Source organism: Cyprinus carpio, chromosome B15 (assembly GCF_018340385.1).
Source record: "Cyprinus carpio isolate SPL01 chromosome B15, ASM1834038v1, whole genome shotgun sequence".
NCBI classification, from domain to species: domain Eukaryota; kingdom Metazoa; phylum Chordata; class Actinopteri; order Cypriniformes; family Cyprinidae; genus Cyprinus; species Cyprinus carpio.
Genome location: NC_056611.1, coordinates 22,080,938 through 22,095,713, shown reverse-complemented (window position 1 = coordinate 22,095,713; position 14,776 = coordinate 22,080,938). Strand labels below are relative to the sequence as shown.

At 36.0% G+C, this 14,776-nt stretch overlaps 1 protein-coding gene across 2 annotated transcripts in view; it reads left to right on the top strand.

Annotated features, from left to right (window-relative positions):
• The window catches only part of LOC109094975 (sister chromatid cohesion protein PDS5 homolog B-like), a 42,001-nt gene that overhangs the window by 2,637 nt on the left and 24,588 nt on the right, over window positions 1-14,776 (top strand). For both annotated transcript variants that reach the window (XM_042739805.1, XM_042739806.1), the window contains exons 2-10: window positions 4,471-4,597; window positions 5,543-5,746; window positions 6,154-6,240; window positions 6,330-6,427; window positions 7,705-7,831; window positions 10,860-10,940; window positions 11,582-11,722; window positions 13,964-14,079; window positions 14,206-14,300. In XM_042739805.1, coding sequence (XP_042595739.1) covers window positions 4,490-4,597; window positions 5,543-5,746; window positions 6,154-6,240; window positions 6,330-6,427; window positions 7,705-7,831; window positions 10,860-10,940; window positions 11,582-11,722; window positions 13,964-14,079; window positions 14,206-14,300 — 1,057 coding nt within the window. In that variant the 5' untranslated portion in view covers window positions 4,471-4,489. The remainder of the gene's footprint in view (window positions 1-4,470; window positions 4,598-5,542; window positions 5,747-6,153; window positions 6,241-6,329; window positions 6,428-7,704; window positions 7,832-10,859; window positions 10,941-11,581; window positions 11,723-13,963; window positions 14,080-14,205; window positions 14,301-14,776) is intronic.

The window sequence follows — 14,776 nt, the reverse complement described above, 5'->3', positions numbered from 1 at the left end:
TGTGCTCAGCAAGACAGTTTTTGTGTTTGAGCGCCCCCAAGTTGTGTTTTACTGTAACTTCAGAAGCTCCAGACACGTGTGCAAAGCGCCATTCTGATTGGTCGTATAGTTTTTGACGCGGTGCGTCAAACCAAAAAACGAACCCGAGGCATTTTTTAAAAAATGACGCTTTTACGCGTGGCGTTTTTCGCGTCGGTGTGTACACTCACATTGGCGCCCTTTGTTTAGTCACGAGGCGTTAAACGTCGGCGAATATCGCGCGCGAAATTCGTCCCGGTGTGAACAGGCCTTTAGAAAGAGACTGGGCAAAATGGTCTGAGTTTTTTTTGGCACACGTCACGGCGTGGCCGATTATCGGCGCCGATATTAAGCATTTTTATTGTTATCGGCATCGGCCATTTTCAAAACCGATTTGCCGATAAAACCATTTTATTTTGAAATGCGCGATCTGGCACTGGTCCGGCCACCTCAGTCAGAGCGCACCGCTCTGTGGCCTAGACTAAGCCCCGCCCATCGTCCGTCTGATTTGTTGGGAGTCACGATCCTGGCCAATCAATACGGCTGGCGCGGCTGGAAAATGTTCTGCTCTCACACCGAAAGCACAGGAGCTGCTTCAGTGATCATCATCACACATCAATAAGTTATCTCTCGAAGGTAAGAATGCAGTAAACGTTCCTGAAGTTGCAATAAATCACTACACTGAAGTTGCAAAACACCTAAATATAATCGATTTATGATGACAAGCCCCGTTCAGTTAATATACTGTGAATTCCCGGTCAATGTCCGTCATTGCAGTGATATGCTTTAACGGATCATCACATCAGTGCTGAGATAGTGAAACTAAAACCTACTTCTCTCACCATTCGGCCAACTTAACGTTATATTGTGAATAGATTAGCAACACGAATGAATTCACGCACGTCTGCTGCGGTTTTTTTTTGTGTGTGTTGTTCACATAGCTTCACTGAACAGCGTCCGTTCCGTTAGGGCTCTTAGTCAAAAAAATTGCGCATATTTGGAGAAATATTGCTTTATTCTAACATGATTGCAAAATAATTTATCATACAGATTCAGAATTACCATTATGCAATTTTGAAGAGCTGAAAGGGCATCAAGCGCGAGCTCTGACGCCCTGACGCGACGCGAGCTCCCTATTCCCTATTCCCTATCCCTCTTCCTCCGCCGGCCGCGCTCTCTCATTTGACTAATAAGGGTGCGATTTGCCGGGGGGGATTTCCCCCCTTCTGGTCTATGCATCCCTGCCTCTGCTATCCGGTGGGGATAAAAACATCATGCAAACCCGCTCTGACGTCCAGATCTGAATCAAATGATACGCGATCCGTTTGAAGCGCATCGAAACAGTGAATCATTTTGCGACGCAATGGTTTAACTTATTCGGAGTTTCAAAAAGCTCCGTTGTGTTCTTTGCTCGCTTTCTCGATGTAATTTGTTGTTTGGATAACCGTGGACATTAAATCATTACAATTAATAGGCCTAACGTAGGCTTACAATGTTTTTATTAAACTGAGATCACACTAAATACAATTTCCGTCGTATTAAAAACATTTAATAAAATTTTTCAAAAGCATCTGTTTATTTCACAAATCGCACCCTGCTAATAACCCTATACTAATAACGTAAATTGTCAATAATCTCACATTGCCAGGTTTCTGGATGACGCTGTCCTGTATACTTCCTAGTTTGTATCGCCGTGATAAACAGTCAAACAAACATTTTACACAAAAAAAAAAAAAAAAAAAAAAAACACTATTACATTATGGGTTGTGTGTGATTTTAATGCAATTCTGGGTTGCAAATAAAATGCTAAATATAACACAAACACATACATACATACATACATACATACATACATACATACATATATATATATATATATATATATATATATATATATAAATAAAATATATATATAATATATATAGAGAGAGAGAGATTATATTTATTTTCCATTATTTGTTCATTTGTCGCTGTTTAAATTTGCTTTAAGTTTTACTTAGTTTACAGAATGCTGCTGATGGATGCTCCCAGCACTTTTTAATCTTTGTTGTTATTATTAATATTAATGTGTTTATTATGAACAGTTCTCAGAATTAAAGATGTGTTAAAATAATTTAAAGAGAGTCTTTTGTCAGAGGCCTTTTTATTCTTAATTTTGACATTAATTTTCATTTTTACACTAGACACATATCGGTTCAAAATATCGGTTATCGGTCTCCTTGATCTGTAATAATCGGTATCGGCATCGGCCCTGAAAAATGCATATCGGTCGATCCCTAGTCTGCATGGCAGAGTTCCAAGACGAAAACCACTGCTGAGCAAAAAGAACACAAAGGCTCGTCTCAGTTTTGCCAGAAAACATCTTGATGATCCCAAAGACTTTTGGGAAAATACTCTGTGGACTGACGAGACAAAAGTTGAAGTTTTTGGAAGGTGTGTGTCCCATTACGTCTGGCGTAAAAGTAACACCGCATTTCAGAAAAAGAACATCATACCACCAGTAAAGTATGGTGGTGGTAGTGTGATGGTCTGGGGCTGTTTTGCTGCTTCAGGACCTGGAAGATTTGCTGTGATAAATGGAACCATGAATTTTGCTGTTTACCAAAAATTCCTGAAGGGGAATGCCTGGCCAACTGTTTGTGACCTCAAGCTGAAGCGAACTTGGGTTCTGCAGCAGGACAATGGTCCAAAACACACCAGCAAGTCCACCTCTGTATGGCTGAAGAAAAACAAAAGGAAGACTTTGGAGTGGCCTAGTCAAAGTCCTGACCTGAATCCTATTGAGATGCTGTGGCATGACCTTAAAAAGGCAGTTCATGCTCGAAAACCCTCCAGTGTGGCTGAATTACAACAATTCTGCATGGATGAGTGGACCAAAATTCCTCCACAGCGCTGTAACAGACTCATTGCAAGTTATTGCAAACGCTTGATTGCAGTTGTTGCTGCTGAGGGTGGCCCAATCGGTTATTAAGTTTAGGGGGCAAACATTTTTTCACACAGGGCTATGTAGTTTTGGATTTTGTTTTCCCTTAATAATAAAAACCTTCATGTAAAAACTGCATGTTGTGTTCACTTGTTATCTTTGACTAATATTTAAATTAGTTTGATGATCTGAAACATTAAAGTGTGACAAACATGCAAAAAAATAAGAAATCAGGGACACTTTTTCACACCACTATATCTATATAGACATATACATACACACACACACACATATATATATATATATATATATATATATATATATATATATATATATATATATATATATATATATATATTCACTTATTGCAGATTTTAAATATTTATATTTATTGTAGAGACAAGCATTTTTTTTGAGAAGTCTGCATGAAATAAAAATGGACCTAATTTGTAAATTCATTTTATAGATTTTATTGTGAATGATTCATGCATGTATCTTTTCTTTTCTTTTTTCTTATTTTAAATGTCATAATTCGATCTTCTGTTAAAAAACAGATTTTTCTCTATGCTGGAATTCTCCATTCTTTTAGAATGCTTAAGCTCCGCCCCTTCGCAATTGACTTTCAAGATCGGATTAATTTTTGCGTTCAGCGCCCACATTTTAAAATCCAATCAGCTGGTGCATAGTACCAAGTTGGCCTTTTTTTCAATGATCTGTTACATGCACATATGTGTCACAGTATGGAAAATACATCAATACTTCCATTTCTTTGCAACTTTAGTGAAAAAAGTTATTTTCTATTATACACATTGGCAGTTGCTTTTTAACAATTTACATTAACATTTCAAATTTACAGTCTTTTTCTTTTGGAAGAATTGGCTGAAATTTTTTTGTCCAAATTAAAGCAAAAAAGTACAAGCCCTCTAATACATCCAGCATTCCTGTTGAAGAAGGATTTCATGGGGTCTTTCCTTACTTAATTTTTACTCTTCATTATGTCAGCAGGCTAAATTTAGCTGTTTATTATAATTAATTACAGCTGATGATTATATGCCACACTTATTATGCAGTTGTTTTAATTAGCACTTTTGTCTTGTCTATTTAGATTAGTCTGCTTGGTATTGTAATTCATGTGTGGGTGTTTTAGTTTGCTAATCGGTAAAACCTCTGTGCACATCAACTTGAATTGAAAGTATAGCATTTCTTTGAATTTAAATGTCTGACACTTCTCTTTAGTGCCATCAATATTTAACTGTCCACAGGAGGTGAGGTTTTGTTTAACTGTCCACAGGAGGTGAGGTTTTGGCCGGCATCCTGCAAATTTTGAAAAGCATTTGAACTGATTTTGCCTTTTCTTTTTTTTCTTTTTTTTCTGGGTGTAGTCAAAGCCAAATCCATATTTAGGATCCACTGGATGATTTCTTAAGCAGTACATTCTTCTCCAAAAAAGTAATTGATGGAAATTCCCTGTCCACTTAGTGTTGTGCGCTGACATATTCATGTCTTTTTTTGGTTTGACATGTTTGCAGCGAGCACTAATTGGAGAACATGGCTCACTCCAAGAATCGAGCCACGGATGGCAAAATCACCTACCCGCCGGGGGTGAAGGAGATCTCTGATAAGATCTCCAAAGAGGAGATGGTTCGGAGACTGAAGGTGAGAAGCAATCTGTCATTCACCTAAGTGGAAACAGCTTATTATTGCTGAATGTTTTTTTTTCTGTGTAATTACAATGAATAATGAGTACTGAAGCTTGTCTGAGTCTTCGGTTAGATATAGCCTGAAAGTCTTTTGATACCATTAACGAGTAACCAGTGTTAATTGATATTTGTGTATAAATATATAAATCTAAATATTACTTTTTAATAGTTTTTTTAATTATATATTTTCAGTTTTTGTGTTTCTGATTTTAATTTTTAGTAATTTTGTCATTTTTATTTTTTGTAATTTCTATATGGCTAGAATTTGTTTTAGTAATTTTAATATTTCAACAAATATTTTATTCATTTTATGTTTGCCATTTATAAAATTTTTTTTTTAATTTTAGTTGTTTTATTTTCTGTTGTAATTTCTTAAAACATATTTATATTCATCTTTTAGTTAGTCATTTTAGAAATGAACAAATTTAGTCAATTTCTGTAGTCTAATATATTTTTATGTATTTAATTTAATTTTTATTTCCGTTAACAAAAACGATTTTTGATAGTTTGTTTTATTTAACAATGTCAAAACATTCAGTAACCAGAATTAATAATTAATTTGAAGTTCTGTTTATAGATTTTTGTAGATTGATCCATATTTGTGATGATTTTTTTTTTCCACAGAAATATTGTGCAAAAGATTTCATGTTTAGATTTGTTCATCTCTAAACCTCAGCTGAGTTTTTATCTCACAGAATGAAATTATAATTTTTCTGCTTGTATTTCAAGCTGTTTTTACAGCTTGTAGATAGCATTTCCTCCCTCCGTGGCTTCGTCTTTTATGTCTGTTTTTTAAGTAAGACTGTCAAGTGAAAGTGTGTTTCCCATTAGAGTGTCTTATATCACACTGTTAGTTGGATGCGTTGTTGACACGCGGCTCTATGGTGCTTTTCAAAATCAGATGGTGGTGAAAACCTTCATGGACATGGACCAGGACTCAGAGGAGGAGAAGGAACTCTATCTGAACTTGGCCTTGCATCTCGCCTCGGATTTTTTCCTCAAACACCCAGACAAAGATGTCAGACTACTTGTGGCCTGCTGTCTTGCAGATATATTTCGCATCTATGCCCCGGAGGCACCGTACACATCACCTGATAAACTTAAGGTTGGAAAACTCAACATCTATTGATTTGAATGCAGTGTTAGTTCTTGCATATGTCAGTGAAGAACCATGAATTTTTGCATCTATAATTACATTTTAAATTCCCACCAAGATGACTACCGTGTTGAGATCACATGACCAGCCCAATACTAAGTCTTTTATGGCCCAGTTAAGTAAAATTGTGGTTTGTTTTGGGAAAGAAACGTTTAATTGTATTAGTGTGCATTAAAACCGATGTGCTGAAATTTTGAAGGTGATATTTGTGTGTCTGTTTTTCTTCACCTTGAACAAAAGACAGCAACGGATCGAGTTGTTCAGCAGAAAATAGTAAAATAACACTGCTGTCTCTCATGCACTGCCTTGTCAGGTGCTTAAAATATTAAAACTCTCTGCTCTTCTTTTCCACTCAGGATATTTTCATGTTCATAACTCGACAGCTGAAAGGGTTGGAAGACACCAAGAGCGCCCAGTTTAATCGATATTTTTATCTACTGGAGGTATGGCACCCAACTAATATAGAAAAGCAAGGTCTTACAGTGGTTTTGAACAAGCATCTGACCTTGTCTTTCCCCTTCTGGCTCTCTAGAACATTGCTTGGGTGAAGTCCTACAACATCTGTTTTGAATTGGAGGACAGCAATGAGATCTTTACTCAGCTCTACAGAACGCTGTTCCAAGTGATCAAGTGAGTCTGTTGTTCGTGTTTGTCCATTCAAGAGTTCAATATAGCCAAAAAATGACATTCGATATTTTTATATTTTATTCATTAATATTATTTATTACATGTGTGTGTATATTTGACTCACTTGATCACTTTTCCAAGTAATCAAGTTAGTCTGTTGGTCAGGTCTATCCATTCAAGAGTTTGATATAGCCGAAATCAACATCTATGTCTTTTTGCCAGTATTTTGTATTTACATAATTTCAGTGTAAATATGTTATTATTATTATTATTATTATTATTATTATTATTATTATTATTATACTTTATATATACGTAATAATATGAATAAAATATGAAAACAATGTTTTTAAAAATGACCATTAGGCATACTATTTATATTATTAACATTTTTATATTTGATTTATTTATATATAACACACACTCAAAAATATTTTTTAGTCAATTTTTTTTAAAATCTAGTTATAAAATTTAGAAAATTATTTAGAATAATGCATATGTATTTTTCACATTTTCCTATATAACGAGGCTAAATATTAAATACGTTTAAAATTATATAAAATGACGATTTGATTAAAAAAATTGTAAAATATGAAAATACATAGTCATATGATAATCAATATTTGCCAACATATATATTAATAAAAAGTTTTAATACATTTTAGATGGGTAACTTTTTAGTGTTGATTCAGAGGACGCTTAATTGCCATACGAAGTGATTTATTGGCAACGTTGCCTAATTTTATATCACCAAAAATGTCATTGTATCAAATGTATCACTTAGTCATTTTTGTAGTCCTGCAAAGGTGCTGCCATTTGGTTAGAGAGCTCAATGGTGATTCTTGCTATAGCGACTGTCATAATTGAGTAAAGTGTCTCTGTGGTTTACTGTTTTCTGTTTGAGATGTAAATGTGAAGCTGCAGCCTATTTGTTATGTCCTAATGAGCTGTCAGCCTCCTGCTCGCTGATATTATTTCCCTGCATTCAGTCAGATGACAATGATGCGTGTGAATCCCAGGTGGAAACCCTTCATTGCATGTGCGCTATATAGGCTACACATGGGGGTGATTCATCTCAGCCAGTGATGTTCGCTCAGTTGGAAATGTCCTCTTGAGTGGGACACTGCAGCGCTCGGCTCTTGCTGTAAATGGAAAAATGTAGAAGTGTTTCTGTTTTGTGTGCCCCATTGCGTTTACTTCCCATCTTCCACTACTTTGACTGGCTGATGCACCTGATTTTAGGTCAGTTCTTGTGTTTACCCTTTTTTTTTTCTTTTTAGCAATGGACACAACCAGAAAGTGCACATGCATATGGTGGATCTCATGAGCTCAATTGTTTGTGAAGGCGACTCTGTCTCACAGGAACTCCTGGATACTGTTCTGGTTAACCTGGTCCCAGCACACAAGGTACAGAGAACTAAAAAAAAAAAAACTTAACTCTCACCAAAAAAAAAGTCACATTTCACCCAAGGAACAAAAATACATTAAAAAAAAAAAAAAAAAAAAAAAAAAAGCAACAGGAACACTTTTTTTTCCCCCACTAAATACTCACTTCCTCATTACAGAGAAAAACTACATTTGAATTAAAATATATAAGCTATGAAATTAAATTAGCTGACTGTATAATTTAGCAGCAAAAACATTATACAATTTAACGTATAATGTTTTTATGGTGCACATTATACAATTTAAACATGTTCAATCTGTTAACTATTTGAATTCTTACAAAATACATTCATGAAAATAGGATATAAATCATGAGAAAAATAAAGACTTCTAATAATCTTTCTGTGTGCAAAACTTTGATAATGTGAAATGCTTCAAACAGAGCTGCACAAAGCTCTTATGCACATCCAGGGTGCAGAATGGTGCACTTGAAGCAACATGGAGTCCCAGCATATATGCACATCTAGGGTGCAGAATGATGTGCTTGAAGCAACATAAGTCGCTGCACTCCACACAAACAAAGAGAAGAGAAATGAGAGAGCAACGAACTCCTGCAAGATGTCATTTTATGCGAATCCCCAGACCTTTATCTACACATCAAGTATTATAATGGGTATACACTCCTGAACAAAATCTTAAGACCAGGGGATGCATCACAAGTTTTACACATTTCGCACTAGTGGATCATAACCGGGTTGTAAGTGGTGCTTCAAAATGCCAAAAGAAGAAACAGGAGCAAGAGACAAAAAATAGAGAGTAGGCAATTTATTGAAAACTGCATATAAAGTCAAACAGGCTGTTCATCAGCTGATCAAAAGTTTAAGACCATAGCCATAAAAAGGTAAAATCTGCACAAAAACATGGCTTTCATGTCATTGTTCTTCAAGCAGTCATACTGTCAAGATCTCCTGATGGCAAAGGCAAAAAAGCTTTCTCTCTTTGAAAGTGGCAGGATTGTTGAGCTGCACAAACAAGGTCTCACACAACGCGCCATCGCTGCCGAGGTTGGACGCAGTAAGACAGTCATTTTACATTTCTTAAAAAATCCTGAGAGTTATGAGACCAAAAATGTCAAGTGGTAGACCCAAAAAGATTTCACCTGCACTGAGCCGCAAGATCCAACGGGTTGTCCTTGAAGACACAGGTCGATCCTCGACCCAAATTAAGGCCCTTACTGATGCTGACTGCAGCCCAATAACGATAAGACGTCATCTGCTAGAGAAGGGCTTCAAGAACAAAAAACATCTTCAAAGGCCACGTCTCCTCCCACGACACAAACTTGCCCATTTGGAATTTGCAAGGGAGCACCAAACATGGGACATTGAAAGGTGAAAGAAAGTTTTATTCTCTGACGAGAAAAATTTTTACCTGGACGGTCCTGATGGCTTCCAACGTTAATGGCATGACAAGGAGATCCCACCTGAGATGTTTTCTATGCGGCACAGTGGAGGAGGCTCCATCATGATCTGGGGTGCTTTTTCCTTCAATGGCAAAATGGAGCTTCAGGTTCTGCAGGGCTGTCAAACGGCGACTGGCTATGTGGATCTGTTGCAGCGGGCATCCCTCTTGACCGAGGGCCCCAGTCTGTGCCGTAATGACTGGGTCTTTCAACAGGACAACACTGCAATTCACAACGCCAGCCTGACGAAGGACTTCTTCCAAGAGAATAACGTTGCTCTTTTGGACCATCCTGCGTGTTCCCCTGATCTAAATCCCATTGAGAACATTTGGGGATAGATGGCAAAGGAAGTTTATAAAAAAGGACGTCAGTTCCAGACCGTGGATGCCCTTCGTGAAGCCATCTTTACCACATGGAGCAACATTCCCACCAGCCTCCTGGAAACAGTTGCATCAAGCATGCCGAAACGAGTGTTTGAAGTGATCAACAAGAACAGTGGGGCTACTCACTACTGAGTCCTTTTTTGACACTTTTAGTTCTGTTATGAGTTTATTTTTGGGATATGGTCTTAAACTTTTGATCAGCTGATGAACAGCCTGTTTGACTTTAAATGCAGTTTTCAATAAATTGTCTACTCTCTATTTTTTGTCTCTTGCTCCTGTTTCTTCTTTTGGCATTTTGAAGCAACACTTACAACCCGGTTATGATCCACTAGTGCGAAATATGTAAAACTTGCGATGCATCCCATGGTCTTAAGATTTTGTTCAGGAGTGTATATCATCTTGAAGAGAGAGTTTTACCATGCTGACTGTCATAACTGAACATGACGTGCTGTTTGAATGCTGAGTGGAGAAATTGAACAATACAAATACAATTCTGTCCCTCACATTAAGATGGAATGGCTTCAGATGATATAGGCTATACAGTACATGAAAAGCAAACTGGTGTGCTTCTGTTTCTTTTGGTGTATGACTCCCTCTTGTGCTGTATAAAAAGCACAATAATCGTGGTTAGACGGTTATTTAATTATCGTGACAGCCCTAACCATAATATGTAATTATTTTACAAAATATATTTTTTTTTATTTTATTTATTTTTTTATTTTGGCAATATGATAATTTGAGAGGGACGGATAATGGACAATGTCAGGAAAAAAGTTTACAAAATAATTTTAATGACCCTTAAAATAGGTTTCATTATTTGTACAAAACATGTTTTATTTAATAATTATAAATTTACTTACAGGAAGATTAGCAAAATTTTATATAAAATCCAATATAAAAAACGTATTTTATATTTAAAATATTTTATGTATGTGTATATATATATATATATATATATATATATATATATATATATATATATATATATATATATATATATACACACACACACACACACACACACACACACACACACACACACACACACACACACACACATGTATGTGTGTGTGTATATATAAAAACCAAAATATGATTTATATATTTATTTACATGACAATGAAAAATGGCAAGATATAAAACAGGTTTCATGAGATATACACAAAACAAGAAAATACATCTTTCATTGCTCCATCTTGTCTTTCAGAACCTCAACAAGCAAGCGTACGATCTGGCCAAAGCCTTGCTGAAGAGAACCGCTCAGGCCATAGAGCCGTACATTACCAACGTGAGTAAACGTGATTTATTATAGTTAACTGTACATAGAATGTACACCCTACATCCTGTCAGCTGTACCAAAATCATGCTGAATGCTTGTACAAGAAAGGTCTTCTCATTTATTTAAATTGTGAATAATCCCTAATGAACCTCCATGATTTGCTCTAGCCCTTTCGCTGTTGAAAACTCGTTGAGGCTTGCAACATTAACTCGGGATCAAGAACACCTCTCCATGCTCAAACGGCATGTTGAGCTTAAACACATTCATCAGCAGGAGCATGCAGCGCTGTTATGCTATGAACTCTATTCCCTGCAGTGCTCATTAAAAGCGCTAGAGACAGTGAGATTAAGTGTGGAGGAGAATCCTTCTCAATAACTCTTAATAGATCAGCAAGGCCTGATTTCTATTTCTATTCCTCTTTCTGTTCTGTACAAGCACTCTGTTGGAGTCGGCCTCTCCCGTCCATAGATGAAGCCACTTACTTTTTTATTTTAATCTAATACCAGCTTCCTCACACTAATCTCTAATCGACGCCATGTTAAGTGCTGATGCCAGGCGGTTATGCAGTGAGTTTGAAGGGGTGCCGTTTTCCAGTGACATGCAGTAGATGCTTATGGTTACAGTGTGTGATGTACAGTTTGGTGTCTCAGTTCTTTAATCAGGTGCTGATGCTGGGGAAGACTTCAGTCAGTGATCTGTCAGAACATGTCTTTGACCTAATCCTTGAGCTCTACAACATCGACAGCCATCTACTGTTGTCCGTCCTGCCGCAGCTGGAGTTCAAGCTCAAGGTAAGATGGCTTGTTGATGATACATAGTGTTATGTCATCTTTCGGGGTCTTAGATAAAACTGTCTCAGTGTTTTTGCTAGTGAAAAAATGCATGATTGATTTGATGATGATCAGGTTTTCCAAAAGTTTCCCTCAGTTTTAAAATGTAATGAGAGTCATTATGAATGTATAATGTCTGATTCTGTTTTCAAATTAAGGCCATATTTTGTATTTTTATTTTTTTTTACCTCTATTGTATTATTATTTGTTTTATTTTTAAATGATTATATTCATTATATCAGCCATTGTGCCTTTTACTTTAATAATGGTATTAGCTACTGAAAAAATATATAGGGTCGGCTGAATCAGAGGTCCCCAGCTCAAATTTTTGATTTTGCTAAGATTTTTTCTGAAGAAATATAAACATGTGTAGTTATGAAATTTAAAAATATAAAATGTCATGGATAAATATTTACTGAATAATCCACTATTTTGTACGGAGGGGGCGTGGGGGTCAAAATGGCAATATTCACCTGAGATTCAGAGCCAAATTACAGGGGGTTAAAAATGACTTCAGAAAGATGGCAGCATCAGTATGTTATTTTTACACAGAGATTGGTAGGTCTATTAGTGAAATCTGTTGACTTTAGCAATGTATGTTGCATTATGTGCCGTTGGTGACCGTTCAAAAATGGGGTAAGAGCACTTGTCAAGTTTTTTTTCTCCAAAGGATGCAGGCTAGTAACTCAAAAAGTATTAAAGGTATCTTAATGCCCTATTAGATTTTGGGTCTTAACAGACTTCTAACAAAATCTTCATTTTTAAGGCCCTATATTGTCCAGTTCCAGAGAGTAAATCTTTAAATTGTACAAATTTTCAGTGGTCAAAAACCAAATGTGGGTCACTTTACAAAAAATGAGGCTCCAGATTGTTGAATAATAACCAATATTTGGTGGTCAAAAACCAAATGTTGGTCATTTTGTATACAGCTTATACTTATTTAATTTAAAGAACGATGTCAGAAGAATAGTGTTGAAATTATAATTGTCTTGTTTCCCTCTTTCAAAACAGAATGTATAAAACATAACTGTCGGAGTGCTAAAAATGCACTGAAATGGACAAGCTGAGGCACATTACCTTTCTTTTAGTTGTCTATTCATAAGATTCTGTATTTTAAGTCAGTTTCAGGGATATTTTGTAGAAGGGAACTTGTTCATTTTAACAGCTTCTGAAGCTACTAAGAGTTCAGATATGCAGTATTGTAACATGTTTGAAACAAATCTATTCTAATATCTGTTAGCTAATGCTAAACAAACTTGATTGGTTTTTACATGAGAACACATTATTCTTGATTTACTGATAACTTACACATTTTTGAAAGTGTAGTTATTAGTATCGTTATTATTTATTGATAACGCTGTTAGATTAGAACTTGACATTAGGTTAACTACTAAATCTTTCTGTCCCCTTTTAATGTCAGTCTGGTAAGAGGTCTAGTTTTGGATGGTTATTTGGCAACTTCTAGGAATGTGTGCTACCCGTGTAATGAAACCCTTATTGAGCCTCTAGGACATCTGTGATAGCTCATGATTAAAATCTCACAAAGCCACGGAAGCAGTGCCTTGTTTACGGCTTTTTGCAGCCTGTGGGGGTAAAAAACCTCTTGAAAACCTTGAGTATATTAACTGTGGTCAGAACCTCATGAGACTTATGGTGTTTTAATACCCAAATAAATTCCACCCTTCAGTGGCTAACCTGCCATTGTGTTTTTGTGACAATTGAAAACTGGGTTCAGTTGTTTGCAAGTTACCTAAAAGTTTAAAAGTTGGGTGTTTCTAATAAATAGATATACCATTCCCGTTCTAAAAGATGCTGTACGCTGCATGAAATTGATTACACTTCAGCCGAGTCAACATGAGCTTTAATCCAGCGTGGCCTGAATGCATAGTTAGCATTTTTCAAAAACCAGCAAAGGCGATTACTTTCTTTTGTGTTGGCTGTGTTATTAAACTTGTATATATTTTGGCAAAAGCAGGCTGAGTTTGCGATTAGTGTATGAATGATTGTTATCAGTCTGTTAGGAGCTGCCTGTTCCATGTACCATATTTGATGTCTGCCTTTATCTTTTGTTTTTATGCAAAGCATAGTGACGATGAGGCTAAATCAACTAAATGGGTTCATTCAATTCTTGTGCTGTAATTAATGGCCACAGGCCTTGGTTTCTGTTATTATATCACCGGGAGACCCTTGTGTGTTTTGTAGAGCAATGATAACGATGAGCGCCTGCAAGTTGTGAAGCTCCTGGCCAAGATGTTTGGTGCAAAGGATTCAGAGCTTGCTTCACAGAACAAACCTCTCTGGCAGTGCTACCTTGGGAGGTACAGCTCATGCACAACACGTCCAATTACCTTTTTCTCTGTGTACACAAACTGGAGAAAAACAAGTTTCTACAGCAAGACCAAGCTGCAAGATTTTGACCATCTGGGTTTTCTGTGGTTTCTTAGGTTTAATGACATCCATGTCCCTGTTCGACTGGAATGTGTAAAGTTTGCCAGCCATTGCTTGATGAACCATCCAGACCTGGCAAAAGATCTCACAGGTACAAACTGTTCCCCTTCTAACTTTGGCTACTCTTATATTTCACAACTGACCATAAAAGTCAAATGAAATTAAGGGTTGACCCTCTTTGCTTTCTTAATGCATTTTTGGTGTTATTGTGCAATTTTACAGAAAAGAGTTTATCCTACATAAAATAACAAAAATGACAGTTTGCTATTTAGGTATTGTTTAGGGTAATACAACCTGGTACTAGTCAAAAGCTTCTTCAAAATTTGCTGCCGGTGATGTTTCAGGAAGAAGTAATTGTCACAATTTATCCACTGTAAACACGTTTTTAATAAAAAATTTTATGAAATTATATATTTATACATTTATATATAATGTATCGAATATGTATTGTCTTTTTATTAAAAAAAATAGTTGTTTGTGTATTTTATTTATTTTAAAATGTATTTAGTTAATTGCAAAATAATTTTTTCATATATTGAATTCATGAGACAATGAAAATTATGCATA